This window comes from Mandrillus leucophaeus, unplaced genomic scaffold (genome assembly GCF_000951045.1).
Source record: "Mandrillus leucophaeus isolate KB7577 unplaced genomic scaffold, Mleu.le_1.0 Scaffold3, whole genome shotgun sequence".
NCBI lineage: Eukaryota > Metazoa > Chordata > Mammalia > Primates > Cercopithecidae > Mandrillus > Mandrillus leucophaeus.
In genome coordinates, this window is record NW_012103142.1 from 11,394,968 (window position 1) to 11,410,207 (window position 15,240).

At 55.5% G+C, this 15,240-nt stretch overlaps 2 protein-coding genes across 8 annotated transcripts in view; one reads left to right on the forward strand and one right to left on the reverse strand.

Annotated features, from left to right (window-relative positions):
* Window positions 1-12,044, forward strand: part of TJAP1 (tight junction associated protein 1 (peripheral)) — a 37,381-nt gene extending 25,337 nt beyond the window's left edge. For 2 of the 7 annotated variants that reach the window (XM_011986790.1, XM_011986791.1), the window contains 8 exons: window positions 3,692-3,789; window positions 4,787-4,915; window positions 6,556-6,584; window positions 7,330-7,491; window positions 7,783-7,849; window positions 8,879-8,986; window positions 9,101-9,184; window positions 10,250-12,044. In XM_011986790.1, coding sequence (XP_011842180.1) covers window positions 4,811-4,915; window positions 6,556-6,584; window positions 7,330-7,491; window positions 7,783-7,849; window positions 8,879-8,986; window positions 9,101-9,184; window positions 10,250-11,344 — 1,650 coding nt within the window. In that variant the 5' untranslated portion in view covers window positions 3,692-3,789; window positions 4,787-4,810 and the 3' untranslated portion in view covers window positions 11,345-12,044. Of the gene's footprint in view, window positions 1-3,691; window positions 3,790-4,732; window positions 4,952-6,555; window positions 6,585-7,329; window positions 7,492-7,782; window positions 7,850-8,070; window positions 8,101-8,878; window positions 8,987-9,100; window positions 9,185-10,249 lie in introns of all 7 variants that reach the window. The other 5 variants (XM_011986786.1, XM_011986792.1, XM_011986787.1 and 2 more) reach the window with 5 other exon arrangements.
* Window positions 12,045-12,451: 407 nt separating this feature from the next.
* Window positions 12,452-15,234, reverse strand: LRRC73 (leucine rich repeat containing 73). The gene is made up of 6 exons (XM_011986784.1): window positions 15,099-15,234; window positions 14,245-14,405; window positions 13,784-13,906; window positions 13,313-13,413; window positions 12,943-13,165; window positions 12,452-12,795 (listed from the first exon to the last, which is right to left on the reverse strand). Exons 2-6 carry the CDS (start codon window positions 14,306-14,308, stop codon window positions 12,725-12,727), a joined length of 582 nt encoding a protein of 193 aa, XP_011842174.1. The 5' UTR covers window positions 14,309-14,405; window positions 15,099-15,234; the 3' UTR covers window positions 12,452-12,724.
* Between the last annotated feature and the right edge of the window lie 6 nt (window positions 15,235-15,240).

The following is a 15,240-nucleotide window of genomic DNA, read 5'->3' on the forward strand; positions in this document are numbered from 1 at the left end:
CTCTCTCCACCCCAGCAGATAGGAAGTAGAGTCCATCCTTTGAATTGATTTTTGAGTAAGCGAAGAATGAATGTTATGCAGAGCATGGCAGAAGCTGGGGTTGGATGGGGTGGGATGAGGCAGGGGCAGGGAGGGTTGAGGAGAGCCCCTTTTCCTTCTCACTTCACCTTCATGGGATGGGAAAGGGTTGCTGCTACTCTGGGTGTCTCCCTCAACACTGCCTGCAGGTTCAGCCTGAGGAGCCCCAGGCCATGCTGGGTCAGCAAGAGGTTTTAACCTAGGCCTCAACCTTTCTCCCAGGGCATAGCTGTTCTTACAGAACAGACCCAGTACGTTACATTATCTGGTAGTCCCACATCCTGAGTTGTCTGCCCTTAGTTCCTCAAGGCATAGGTTTAGTTTGGCGTGGGGGTAGGAGTGGGATTCTTCCTCGTTAATTTCCTTTTTTTTTTTTTTTTTTTTTGAGACGGAGTCTCTGTTGCCCAGGCTAGAGTGCAGTGGTGCGATCTGGGCTCACTGCAGTCTCCACCTCCTGGGTTCAATTTTTGTGGAGACAGGATTTCACCATGTTGGCCAGGCAGGTCTCGAACTCCTGATGACCTCAAGTGATCAGCCTGCCTTGGCCTCCTAAAGTGCTGGGATTACGGGTGTGAGCCACCATGTGCTGCCAGCCCTGTTGATTTCCTGATCTTCCTCCAGAAGACCATTTTCTGGGAGGTGTCCTGGAGCCAGCTCAGCCTCCAGAGGCCAGGAGGCCCCAGAGGCTGTCCTTGGCTGCCGCTCGCTTTTCATGGGCCATGGCCCATTCTGAGTTGTCCAGCTGCTCTCCTTTGGGACCTTTTCTTCCCCACATGGGACTGGGAGTCCTCCTTGGGCTGAAACACTCCAAGGCAACTTGGGAAACCTTTGGGTGAAGGAGATGTGGCCAGGGGAGGCTGCACCTGGTAGCTGAGTCTTCCTGGAGGGACCACTCTGATGCCATCTGCCTCACCCCTTTACCTTCTCCCAGCTTGCAGGCCGAGTGTCCGAATACTTCTCTCTTTGTTGTCCACTGCACCTTGCATTGCTGTCCTCCTTGGGTCTGTCCAGCCTTCCCTGCACACCTTCCTTGCCTCCAGTCAAGGACTGTGGGCTGCCAGGCCTATTGTATTCCTGTTCATTGCTGAAACTGTGGGCTCCTCACGGGCTGGATCTGGGGCACTCAGCAGATTTCAGAAGTTGGAGCTAGGGCCTGGGTGTTGGGCACACCCTGTGTTTATGGACACAGGGCAGGAAGTGGTTGGTACACATCTCCCTCGCAGCCTGGTGTTGAGGAACACTATGAGCCCCCTGGTGGATTGTCTTCCCAGTGGGCATTGCCTTCTGCTTCCTTAGTTGGGAGTGGTTTCCCATCCCTCTAACTCTGATGTATGTGGAAAGAGTAGGCTGTGGCGGAGAGAATAACCTCCCATCACCACCACCCCCATCCCCAGAGTCTGTGTCTGCATTTACTGCCCATCCCACAGCCAGCCACCTTCTCAGGGTACTCCTCGCCTAGCAAGCCAGATCGCCTCTGGCCATGGAATCCCTGGGGATAAATACGTACTGTAGGGCCAGGGAGTGGGGCTTGAGGTCAGGGTGAGGCAGAAGGAGCTAGAGGATGTGTGGCAACTAGAGCCCGGGCTGCAGGGCATGGAGTGAAGCAACCCTCCCTACAGGATTGCCGGACACCTGAGCATGTTCGTGTCCTCCCTGCCTGCCTGCTGTTCATGCAGGTGTCTCGGTACCAAGAGGACAGCATGAGCCTTGCCAGGAATAGGGACAAGGAAGTACAGAGGCGGTTGGGAATAGAGGAGAGGCACACAAAGGGGCCTGCAGAGAGAAAGGGCTTCCTCAGATGACTGGGGAGCACGTGGGGGAAGGGAGCTGGGACCTGGACCCTCTGTAGAGAAGGGGAAAGGCAGAGACCAATTCTCTGAGCTGTACCTTGGTTTTGTAGAAGCTCTTGACTGCTGTCATCTCTCACTCTTCCATCTCTGGCCCTACCCTGTCTTCCAGCTCATGCACCCCACACATTTACCCTCTGAGTATCAGAACCCACATACCCAGGTGGGTTTGGGACTTTCTAGGCCTCTCCCTCAGGCCATAGGAGCACCTACCCTGGGCCCCTCTGGAGGGACAGCCCCAAGGAGCCTGTTGGGGTGACTTGTTTGCTCCCCACACCCTGGGAATGTGCCGTCCTTTCAGGCCCGCCCACCCAGATTCCTGTGCAGGGAGTCAGCCGACACAGCATGCTGCATGTGCCCTGTGGGGACACGTTCTGCCTCCTGTCAGGGGGAGGAGGCTGGCGGCCCGTGCCTGTGCTGCCGCACCCCAGCTCCCCACAGAACCCCAAGCCAAGGCCCAGGCTGTCCAGACAGAGGAGGTAGACCACTCCTGCTTCCCCACCCTCCCTACCCCCTCACCATTCTTCCTGCCCCAGGCCCTGTTGGAATGTGACAGGAGTCATGGCCAGGGCATGTCCCGACAGTGGGAACACATGCTAAAGCCCGCAAGGCTTCCCTCAACCTCCAGCTCTGTTTAGGTTGATGGGGGCGGGAGGAGATTGTTTTTTCTGCCCAGAAGGCCACCTGAGGTTACTGCCTGATCACTGGTGGCTGCTGCCCCCATGCTGCAACCCAGCTAATTACAGGTGGGGGCCAGGGAGGGGTGTGGGCCCATCTTTGAACCTCAGGAGGTGGGAGGGGCTCTTATAGGACACTCAGTCCGGCCACCTCTGTGTAGATAAGGAACTGGGTTATCCAGTGAGGAAGGGCGTTACACAGGGCCCTGTGGTGTCAGTGCTGAGCCTGGAGCCCAGGTGTCTCCAACTCCCCAGACTGGAGTTTTCTTCGTATTTCTCAGCCTTGGCACTCTGGGTATTTTCTGTTGGGAATTATTTGTGGTGGGAGTTGTCCTATGGTTGTGGGATGACCAAAGCATCCCCAGCTTCTACCCACTAGATGCCAGTAGCACTCCTTCCCTCCAGGTTTCGACAATCAAAAATGTCTCCTGACACTTGCCAGACGTCCCTGGGGAAGGAGAGTGGGCGCCAGACGTCCCTGGGGAAGGAGGGTGGGCAGAATTGCCTGGTTGAGAGCTACTGCTCTGTGTTGCTCCCTTTTCAGATTTCTTCTCCTAGCCCTACGCCGCCTCATTGCAAAGGCCGGTGACCATCATCATTATACACCAAATAGCCTTGGGCCTCCTTCTGGAAATGCTAGGTGCTCTCTTTCCATCATTTTCTCTATCTTCTTGGATCTTTGTGAGGCTTTTTTCCTGGTGTTCTCATTTGTAACCCATGTTCCCCAAATCTCTTAGTTGTTTCCAAACTCTGAGAGGCCTGGGAGATGAGGAGGACAGATGTGGAGTAGGGATAGGACGGAACCGGACCTATTCAAGAATTGGGCAATGTGCTGAGACCATAAACACTCACAGACACACGTATCTCATCTGGGACTGTGACATTACTGTCACGGAGAAAGGCAGGAACCCAGTGCTTCCAGTCATCTGCCTCCAGCTGCTTTCCCCTCAGGCCCCCTATTTCATGGCCTTCCTGCCATGGTTCTCCCTGGGGGGCCTTCCAGGTCCCAGACCGGGCAGGCAGGCCTGTAGCACTGACAGACAGGCGGCTGACACCTGGTTTCCACTTTCTTCCCTTCTCTGGTTTCAGGAGCTGTTGGCTAAAGGAAGTGGAGGGGCCGTGGGATGCGGAGAGCCGAGGGCTAACTCTCGGACAGCGGAACGGAGAGAGCTGCCGACAAACAGACGGTATGTCCCTGATGAGGCCTGTGCCCTCAGCCTGGCTCTCTTCTGGGGAGGGGCAGGTGAGGGGGCAGCCAAATGTTCTCTCTCGGTGGGGGCTGGTGAAAAGAGTGGTGGAGGCCACAGGGGTTTGGCCATCAGTGGCCGAGGCCAGAGAGCTGTCTCAGGCTTTGAGATTCCCACTGAGGATCCTGGATTGGATCCCCAAACTCACATTTTTTGGTTATTATTTTTTTTAAAACTAACATTTATTCAACATTTCCTAAGTGCTTTACATCATCTTCACAACAGCCCTATGAAGTTGGTGCTATTCTTAGCTGGGCACAGTAGCTCACACCTATAATCCCAGCACTTTGAAAGGCCAAGACAGAAGGATTGCTTGAGCTTGGGAGTTTGAGCCTGGGCAATAAAGTGAAACCCCGTGTACAAGGAATAGCCAAGCATGTGCAGTGGCACATGCTTGTGGTCCGAGTTACACAGAAGGCTGAGGCAGGAGGATTACTTGAGCCCGGGAAGTTGAGGCTGCTGTGAGCCAAGAGTGCGCCACTGCACTCCAGCCTGGGCAACAGAGCAAGACCCTGTCTCAAAAAAGAAAAGAAAAAAAAAGAAATTGGTGCTGTTTTACCACTAATTTAGAGTTGAGAAAACTAATGCATAGAGAGTTTTATCTTCTGAGGCCTTCAGAGGAGAGTGGAAAGGAGGGTGGTGGGCTGCTTTGAAGGCTCCCTGCCCCACTCTTAAAACCTAGGTGTCCAGGCCCTAGGCCCTGCTTTTCCCACCCACCTGTTCCCCATTGGACCCATGCCCCACCCTCTGGCACTCCTTTGACCTATGGGGACTGACACACCTAAGGTGTGCCCTTCTAATGACTCCAGTAATGGCCCAGGCTTATCAGCCTATGTGGTGGTGTCAACATATGTCTCCTTTCACCATCTTTGTTTTTTCTCAGTCCAGAGTCCTTCTGGCCACATTTCTGAGCCTCCCTCCTCCTCCTCCTCAGCAGGTGGAGGAGCCATCACCTCCCAGAATGACCAGTGCCGCCCCCGCCCCTGCTAAGAAACCCTACCGTAAGGCACCACCAGAGCATCGGGAGCTGCGATTGGAAATTCCTGGATCCCGGCTTGAGCAGGAGGTCAGCAAGACTGGTACCCCAGCCTGACCGGCAGAGGCAAGGCCCCTGAGGCTGAGTGTCTGGCTGACTTCTGCCTGAGCTTCTGGTCCTGAGTTGGGGTGAGAGTGGGCCTTGCTGTTGGAGGCCTGAGGTCTCCTAGCCGCAGCAGTGCAGGTGGGGGCAATGTAGGCTCAAGGGAGACTGTCAGTGAGTATACATCCAAATGTCAGGGAACCCCTGAGTCTTTGTAGCTTAGCATAAATGATCCCATATGATATTCTCCCTGCAAGAGGCAGCCCAGTAGACTGAGGGGTACCTAACCTGCTGGTGGATGGGACTCTGGTCCTCCATAGTGGAATAGAGCCATTCAACCTGTGGCCCCTTTGGGGCATATCTGGAGGCAGTGCTATAGCCACTTCCCACCAGCACAGCTGCTCTTCATTGTCCCCAGGAAGTCCGGCCCTTCCTTCAGCTTTGCTTTGTTTGGCTAACATTTGTTGAATACGTACTCCCTGCCAGGAACTGTTAGGTCTGGACTCTGCTCTTCAGGGGCCTCTAGTCAGCTGCAAAACATGGGCTCTCCTCCCGCATTAACCTCACTCACAGGCGGAAATGAAGGCCACAGTGGTTTACCGCCCTTGCAGCCATGTCTCCACCTGGTCGCAGTGCATGGAGCACATTTAAAGAACTTGAGACGCAGCACGTGCTGAGCATCAGGCATACTGTAACCTGCTTTGGTCAGATTCAAGGTAGAAAAGCCATGACTTGCTCATTTCAGTTCAGGGAACATTAAATTAAGATGCCAGCTATTATGCTAGGGTGCTACCCAGTGAGCATTACGTCAGTTTTATAAGTGAGGGAACTAAGGCTCTGTGAGGTGAAGGCTGTATAATCAGTATGCGGTAGAATAGGGTCAAATCCTGTTGTCAGAGTCAATGGACAAAGGAGGCCACCTACCTCCATTTTCTGCCTGAGACTGCACTTCTGAAGCAGTCAGCTCTATGTAGAATAGGCCCCTTGACGTTTCCCTCTTGGAATAGCGTGGGCCTGCTCTACTTTGTGGTTGGCTGAACTTGACTTTTGAGCCATGACTGCCATAGAGGTTTGGGGAAGATGGGGCAGGAGGTTAAGAGCCAAACAAGACACTTCTTCCCCTTAGTCAGGATTAGCCCTCTTCTCCCATGCACTTGTTCCTCCTGAGCCTCTGCAAGGGCCTGATTCTGCCTTTGTCTTTGTCCCAAGGCTGAGGGCTTTGTCAGAGCTCAGAACTCTTGTGTATAGTTCAGCCTGACTTTTCTGGAAGGTCTCTGCCATACGTGTGTGGAGACAGGGCCCACCAAGAGCCGAGTGAACAGCTGAGAGGCTGTCTCTGCCCCTGGGGAGAGGTAGCTTGGGTGCCAGGACTTACTTGAAAATGACTTTAGGATTAAGGTTGAAGGTTGGAAGAGGTTCTTGAATCTTCTGGTTGGCATGGGAGCAGGTAATCGAGGCTTGTCCCAGCATTACTGAATTGCTTCCATCTGTTGAGAGCCCTATAGCCCTCTTCTGCTGTGAGAGTCTCTGGGCTTCACACCTGAGCCTTTTCGAGGCTATTTGGAGGGTGAGCCAACCAGGGGGCCAGTGGTCCAGAGCTGAGCCTCAAACTTCTCTTTTTTGCCTAGGAACCCCTGACTGACGCAGAAAGGATGAAGTGAGTATCTGCTGCCTGAGATGCTGCCTGAGATACTGCCCTGCCTCAACTCTGTCCCTCTTAGCTGCAGGCTAGGCTATTGGTACAGTTGGACTTTCCCGTGGATTAGGTGGAAGTAAAGGTTGGGATGGGTTGTTTTAGGGACTGTGGGAGGAGTTTTGATGTTGTGGATATTTTTTCTGGCAAATGGGATTTTATTGTTCCACGGGCTTCGAGAGAGCATAGAATCAGGAGGTGAATGGCACTGAGGGCCCTGCTGTTCTTGCTAAGGAGCCCTTCCCCAGCTCCTGGTTCCTGTACCAGCTGCCACCCTTGCAGCCCTTTCTTAGCCACATGAGGCCTCCGGAGAGGAGGGCAGTGCTGGGCTGGATTTCCAAGAGATGAATAATGGAGAAGCCTGATTGTGCAGAGGGGAAACTGGAGCTGGGGGCTTAGTGGCCGACTGACATGGGCTGTAACCAGAGACAGGCTGGGAGTCGTATCCCTACCCCCAATTCTGTCTTTTCATTCTCTAATAGTGAAGGGAAGCTGGATTGTCCCCTACCATCCCCTCTTCCTCCCCTGACCCTCCAACCCAGGCTGTGTTCCCAGGGCCAGCAGGCCTATGAAATATGCTGCCTTAGACTCAAGCTCTGGTTGCCTGTCTTCATGTCATCCCTTCCTTCCTGAGCCCACTCTGGAGCTCCAGGCCATGCCCTTTGATCTCTCCTACCCCTCTGCCCTTGATCCCACAACACCCTGCCAGGCTCTTGCAGCAGGAGAATGAAGAGCTTCGCCGGCGCCTGGCCTCCGCCACCAGACGCACTGAGGCCCTGGAACGTGAGCTGGAAATTGGGCAGGACTGCCTGGAGCTGGAGCTGGGCCAGAGCCGCGAGGAGCTGGACAAATTTAAGGATAAGTTCCGCAGGTGTGGGAATGAGGGGATACACACACACACACACACACACACACACACACACACACACACTCTCTCTCTCTCTCTCTCTCTCTCTCTCTCTCTCTCTCTCTCTCTCTCTCTCTCTCTCCCCCCCCCCCTTTTTCGGAGGTTAGCTGGAAGATGCCTCAGAGATCATCTGATTCCGATTAGAAAACTGAAGTTGTTGAGGGCGAATGACATGTTTAAGATCCCGGGAGGCTGAACAGGGCCTGAAGAATGGGATCTTGACCCAGGGATGTGCCTTGTGTTATCCCTTTTCAGGCTGCAGAACAGCTACACAGCTTCCCAGCGGACCAACCAGGAGTTGGAGGACAAGCTGCACACACTGGTAAACGGCAACTTGGCGGGCACTGTGCTCACAGCATAGCAGGGGGCCAGGATTTGCCAGGGGAATGCCACTCGGGCTTGGGGGAGATGGTGGGATGGGGCAGTGGTGGGGGTACCGCAGTGTGCTCTGCAAGTCAGGACTGTCTTAATGCTCACACTGTTTCTCTTCTTTCCTCGTCTCCCCCTCATGCTGCCACCGTCGCTGCTGCACTCTCCTCTCAGGCCTCTCTTAGCCACAGCTGGATTTTTGCAGTTGCGTCTGAGTTTGTGTGTCTTCTCCCTTGCCCTGGCCTTCTCAGCTGAGATCTGGAATTGCGGGCCCTGGCTATTACCCTGTACCCCTTGAGTATACCCGCTCCTTTCTCTTCCCTGTGTGAGGCCCATTTAACAGTCAATGCCTCCCTCCCAGGAGAGAGCTGGGGAGCCTAGCCTGCTCTGCCCTTGGCTCTGGTAGAGGTACTGATTGATGTCTCCACTGAACACCCAAAGCTTCTTGGCTGCAGTGGCAGCAAGCCCAGGCTGTGGGCGGGGAGGGGAGGCTGCAGATCCAGTCCCTGAACTGAAGATCAGAAGGCTACTTTTGAGCCTGCAGCTTGCTCCCTGCTCAGCGAGGCACCCTGGCTGCCACCAAGCCCTGCTTCCTCTTCCCTCTCCTAGCCTGATGCTGGAAACAGCTGCACACATAGGAGGCTTCAGCCTCCTGGTTTGCAGTTTCTGCCTTTGAGGTACCAGCTGCCTTGCCTGGTGCCCAGAGCCCCTGGAATCTCAGGGGATGGACAGCTCTTATACTGTCTGTGTTCTGGGCCCAGGTGGCAGGAGGTCATGCTAAGAAAGCCCCCACCCCACAGCCAGTCCAGGGAGTGGGAGAGATGCCCAGTCTCCTTCTGTCTGTCCGTCGTTTGTCTCTGCTTTGTCCGCCTTGGCTGCCCTAGCACCTGTGGCCTCTTGTGTCTCCAGGATGGGAGGAGGTGGACGGAGAGGAAGGGCTGGCTAGGGTGTGGGCTGGGTTAACCTCAAGTCTGTGCCTCAGATCAAGAAGGCTGAGATGGATAGGAAGACGCTGGACTGGGAGATTGTGGAGCTGACCAACAAGCTGCTGGATGCCAAGAACACCATTAACAAGCTGGAAGAGCTCAACGTATGTGCATTTCACTGCTCGGGCCTTCCTCACCTGGGGCTAGCTTTGTTCTGGCCTGGCCCTGCTCCCTTGGAGAGGGCTGGGCTGGGCTCTGAACCAGGTCTGTGTCTGTAGGAGCGGTACCGACTGGACTGCAACCTGGCTGTGCAGCTCCTCAAGTGTAACAAGTCCCACTTCCGAAACCACAAGTTTGCTGATGTGAGTAGAACTCACCCCCTCCCCGCCCACATAGACCATTCTGGCCACTGTAGGACTCTTAACTCCAGTTTCTACACCTCTCTCTGTCTTCCTGTTTTTAAGTCCCCTTTCCATTTTGCCCTCCTGCCTCCATGTCACCTATCAAGCCAGTCAACTCTGCCACTGGTTGGTGTCCCATGTCCTGTCTAGGGCCCATCACTAGTTTTGGGGGGGCAGCCCTGTTGGTTTCTATAACAGAGACAGAGAGAGAGGATCCCAGGCAGGAAGGAGAGGGTAGTCAGAGCTATCTGCCCAAAGAGTACTGAGAGAGGATTAGGCCCATCTGATCATGTTACCCCAACGGGTAAACTCTAGACCCCAGAGCTTCAGGCCCAAGGTTGATGTGGCCTGCAGAAGTAGAGATATTTCTTCTTTTTTCTTTTTTTTCTTTGTTTGAGACGAAGTCTTGCTCTGTTGCCCAGGCTGGAGTGCAGTGGCGTGATCTCGGCTCACTGCAAGCTCCGCCTCCCGGCTTCAAGCAATTCTCCTGCTTCAGCCTCCCAAGTAGCTGGAATTACAGGCGCCCACCGCCACAGCCGGTTAATTTTTTTTGTATTTTTAGTAGAGACGGGGTTTCACTGTGTTAGCCAGGATGGTCTCCATCTCCTTCCTGACCTCATGATCCACCTGCCTTGGCCTCCCAAAGTGCTGGGATTACAGGTGTGAGCCACCGCGCCCGGCCCAGAAGAGGTATTTCTAAGGCCACTGGTCTATACAGATTCTCCAAACTTAAGTGTGGTTTGGGCAGAAGCTGGGAGATAGAAGTTTGAGAACATGCCGGCCTCAGCAGCAGATCTGGGTTTAAATCCTGGCCAAGTTAATCAAAAGCTTCGAGTTGTCTTCCCCTCTCCGGGCCTGTGTGTCTGTGAAGTGAGGGTATACACACTGGCATGCTCTAAGAACAGGAGGTAGTGGAGTGCTGAGCACACAGAGGTACTTAAATGTGGGAGCCATTACTTTCGCCGTGAGTCAAGTTATCTTTAGCTGCGATCATTAATGTCTCTCTTTCCTGCTCTTTTACCTCAGCTGCCCTGTGAGCTACAGGACATGGTTCGGAAACATCTGCACAGTGGTCAAGAGGCTGCCAGCCCAGGTCCTGCTCCCAGCCTAGCCCCAGGGGCTGTGGTGCCTACCTCGGTCATTGCCCGAGTGTTAGAGAAGCCGGAGTCTCTACTGCTCAATTCAGCCCAGTCAGGCAGCGCCGGGCGCCCCTTGGCTGAGGATGTTTTTGTGCATGTGGACATGAGCGAGGGTGTCCCAGGTAATCCAGCCAGTCCCCCGGCCCCTGGCAGCCCCACCCCGCAACCCAATGGGGAGTGCCACTCTCTGGATACTGCCAGGGGCTCCCCGGAGGAAGAGCTGCCCCTGCCAGCCTTTGAGAAGCTGAGCCCCTACCCAACCCCATCTCCACCACACCCACTGTATCCTGGCCGCAGGGTAATAGAGTTCTCTGAGGATAAGGTTCGGATCCCCCGCAACAGCCCCCTGCCCAACTGCACTTACGCTACCCGCCAGGCCATTTCACTGAGCCTGGTGGAGGAGGGGAGTGAGCGGGCCCGCCCTAGCCCAGTGCCCAGTACCCCTGCCTCAGCCCAGGCCTCACCCCACCACCAGCCCAGCCCAGCGCCCCCAACACTCAGTGCCCCAGCTAGCTCTGCCAGCTCTGAAGAGGACCTGCTGGCCAGCTGGCAGCGGGCATTTGTGGACCGTACTCCGCCACCTGCCGCTGTGGCCCAGCGCACAGCCTTTGGACGCGACGCCCTCCCTGAGCTGCAGCGCCATTTTGCCCATAGCCCCGCTGACAGAGATGAGGTGGTCCAGGCACCTTCTCCCCGACCAGAAGAGAGTGAACTTTTGCTACCCATAGAACCTGACTCTGGCTTTCCCAGGGAGGAGGAAGAGCTGAACCTGCCCATCAGCCCTGAGGAAGAGCGCCAGAGCCTGCTGCCCATTAACAGTGGCACAGAGGAGGGGTCAGGCACTTCCCACACTGAGGGCAGGGCCTGGCCACTCCCCAGCTCCAGCCGCCCCCAGCGCAGCCCCAAGAGGATGGGGGTTCACCACCTGCACCGCAAGGACAGCCTCACCCAGGCCCAGGAGCAGGGCAACCTGCTCAACTAGGGCCTCTAGTGGCCTTCCTGCCATTGCTGCACTGGGACTGCAAGGAGGCCCCATACCTTGGCAGCTCAGGGTCCCCAGTCCAAGGCCTTGATCTCTCCCCAATCCATACCTGCACAGCTGTTCCCTGTGTGGGTGGGGTTAGGTGGTGGGCCATGCCAGGCCTGTCAGCTGCGTTGACTGACCACGGCAGCTTGCCTCATGGTTTTCCCCTTTTCTTAGAATATTTATTCTCCACAGTAACATGCAGTTGGGTCTCAAGACCTTTTCTCCAATCAGCCCAACCCAGCCCAGACTGGGCTGTTTTGGGGAGCTGAGGAGTTTATCAGTATTCATCTTCCATCCTCCTTTCATAGTCACAAGTTTTGTTATTTTGTTTTTTTTGGGGGGTGGTGGTGTAATCGTTAACTTCATTTCTGTTTCCTACCTGTTTGCTTTCCCCCCAATCCTCCGCATGAGCTGTTGCCCTCCGGGGGCCCGGCACAGCTGGCCTTGGGGACCAGAGAGAGGACTGACTCAGGGCCCCCTCAGCTGTCTCTTCCCTCTCTCTGGAAAGGAGGTGGGGCTCAGGGGCCTCAAGCTGCGCTCTGGGTGAGGCCTGGCCTCTACTCCCAACCTTGGCTCTAGACTGTTACTCCAAGCTTTGGGAAATTTTCACATTGATGACTATTTTAAAATCAAATAAAACTATTTTACTGGTATGGCCTAACTTGTCTTAATGACCTTCCCGTTCCCACTCTTCTCCCCATTCGTGAGTATTCCCAGTCCTGGTCTCATCCTAGTTGACTAGTGACTCCCCTTGCCCCACTCTACCTAGGGTTTCCCTGGGCACAGAGCATCAGGGAGCGGAAGCGGGGGGTACCTTAACCTTAGCAGGGTCCCTGAGTCTTCCCTCAGAGGCAGGGACCAGATCTTCATGGGGCTTGTGTAAGGTGTTGCCCCAGAAGCCCAGGTCCTAGGCCTAGGCCAGGCCTATTTTGAGAGATTCTGGACCAGTTCACGAAGCCTGGAGCTTGGGCTGTGTGATGCTACTGCCCCCTAGTGGTGCTTACTGGTAGTTCCAATTCCTCCCCTACTGCCGGCCCCCAGTGACTACAGCCACACGCCAGGTTGTGGAGTTCATAAAATCTTTTCCGAGCCAGCGGGTTGCAGCCAGAGCTGCCAAGTTCAAAGGCATTGCCTTGGGTTCAAGTGCCCCCCAAGGCTGTTGCTCAGTTACGGCTTCCAGAGCTTCCTTCCCACCACACTGCCAGGAGCTGCCAGAGCCCCCATGTAGCCCCTGACCCCAGTTCCCTCCCAAGCCCCAGGGCCTGAGCCTGATATCTGGGGCAAGGGGCTTGGACAATAGACAAGTGAAATGGTGTGCAGAGGCCCAGTGGAGAGTCACATCTCGGTCTCAGCCAACAGACTGTCCCCTAGTCCTGACGTCATTAGCACCATCTGAGAGCTGGGATCTGTGGAAGGGCAGAGGGGTGTTCAGACCACCATTCCTTCCTCCACTGGGGACCACAGATAGCTGAAAGCCTAGGTTCTCCACACCCACTCTCCCTTGTCCCGAGCCTCTTCCAGACCTAGCTCTGATCAACCCTCTGGGTTCTTACCACTGGGGCACATCCAGGAGCTGCTGCCCCTCTGGTGGGCAGCAGGCTCCCGCCCTCTCTCCCATTCCTGGGTGTCGCCAGCCCCTCCTGCCACTTCCTCCTCCTCCTCTCCCTCAGAGAGGAGGTCACAGATCTGTTGCTGCAGCTCTGGGCTAATGCTGTTCTCAGCCAACACCAGGCTCCGCAAAGCTGTGGGGTAATTTTCTACCATGTCCAGCAGGGTCTGAGGTGGGGAAGAATATGGAAAATGATGAACACAGTTAAGGCAGGTCCTCAGACCCCAACCTGCCACCCCTTAGGTATGTCATCAGACACATAAGCTAACCTCCACCCCATCCCCTGGCCGTTCCCAAACATGACAACTTCCCACCTGAGCTGACTGGTTGGTGAGCCCTGTGCCCTCCAAGTCTAGGACCTCTAGCGTACGACTGGAGGCCACAGCTACAGCCAGCATTCCTGCCACATGGTCACCTGGGGAGACAACACACGTGCACACATTCACACACATGCCTGCTAATCCTTACAGACAGCTTCCCCATTGCCTTAACAACTTAAGATACTAACCCCTGGCCAGGAAACATGGACAATTGGTGGTGGTCAGGAAGGGATCATTGTGATTGGTGAGTGAAGGCATGAAGAAAGTTAGGCCCACGGGTGGCGACTGATGCTTTGATCTATTTGTTGGTCACCTGGTCCTCCACAAAGCTATCTCCTTGACCCTTGGGGGCTCTCCTTTCTCTTTCCTCTCCCAGTGTAGGGGTTACCATGTCAACTGATGGTCCCAGGCTCTTGGATAGCGCATGAGGCAGTGAGAGCCCAAGGGGGTATTCTTGAGCCTCACCCAGGGGGTTGTAATCCAGATTGAGGACGCGGACCTGGGAGCTGTGGGCCACAGCAATGGCGAGGCGGCTCCAGCCCTTAGGGGTGATGCCAGGGTTGGCACTCAGCGTTAGCTCCTTCAAGCCTGGGTAGCATCATAGCAAGAAACCAGAATAAGGAGGGTTAAGCCCTCCCTGAACCCTTCCCCACCGTCCCTGTGTCTCCAGGGTGTCCCTAGTGGCTAAGCACCACCTCACCCCCACCATAGAGTTCAAGAACCATTAAGGAGGCCCATGCTTCCTCTGCCTGCCCAGCCTGGATCCCTGAGTCTCCATGCTGCCCCCCATCCTGCCCCTTCCTTAGAGGAGTAGAAAGACGTTCTCACCCACAACATCAGAGCTCTGGGGCCACACCCCCTTCCCTCTGCATTTCGATTTTCATCACTGCCACACTAGCCCAAGCCCTCAACAGGGCCCTGCTCACCAGATTTGGCCCCATCTGGGGGCAGGAGACCACAGATGAGGTTGATGGCTTCATCACCCAGCATGCAGTCCCCCAGGTCCAGAGCCACAAGGGCAGGGTGGAGGGCCAGGGCTGGGTTCAGCAAGGCCAGCCCCGCATCTGTCAGGGGGCTCCCATGCAGGCTGTTAGGGAGTGAGAGAGCAGGGTTACTGCAGTCCTGAACCCTATCTACATGGGGAAGGGGCACTTTCACTTCTGTCAGCCTGTCTCTTATACACATCTAGATGTGTATAAGAGACAGTTACTGCAGTCCTGAACCCTATCTACATGGGGAAGGGGCACTTTCACTTCTGTCAGCTCTAGATATGGGGAGGGCACTCAGTCACAGCACTAGAGAGGCCTGAAAAAGGAGAAGGAAAGTTCTAGATTCTCAGGGAATACAAGTAGAGGGAGAATTCGGTTTGTTTTCTGGGGCAGGGATCCAGGACATCGCACAGGGAGGAGCAGAGAAGGGGTGGGTGAGTAGTGGACTGGAATACTGCAGTGGGCAGGGCTCTCGTCCCCAGGGGGATATTCTCTCTCGGGAACCCAAGGAGCTGCCCCAGTGAAGTAAATGCAGATGATCAGATGGGGAGGCACGGCCCCCACCCAATGTCAGGAAGTAGTAGGTATCCCAACGCGGGTAGGGTCGCGCGTGCAAAGCCCAAGCGTGTGCTTGGAGGGTGCTGTGAAGGCATGGGCCGAGGCACGGTGTATGTGCATAAAGCATGTGAGGGTAGAATGGTACTGGAAGGAGTGTGGAGGAACATGAGATGCCAGGGGCGTGTATGGAGGGGTGCAGTGCCCGGGACCCCCTTGCGAGGGGGCGCACTCACAAGAGGGACTGGATGGAGCGGTTGGTCCGCAGAGCCTCAGCCAGCTGCTTGATGCGGCTGGGGCTGGACACGACGCCCAGGTTAAGGTTGAGCTGCGCCAGGGACGTGGCCCCGGCCAGGGCCCGGCAGATGCGGCCGAAGT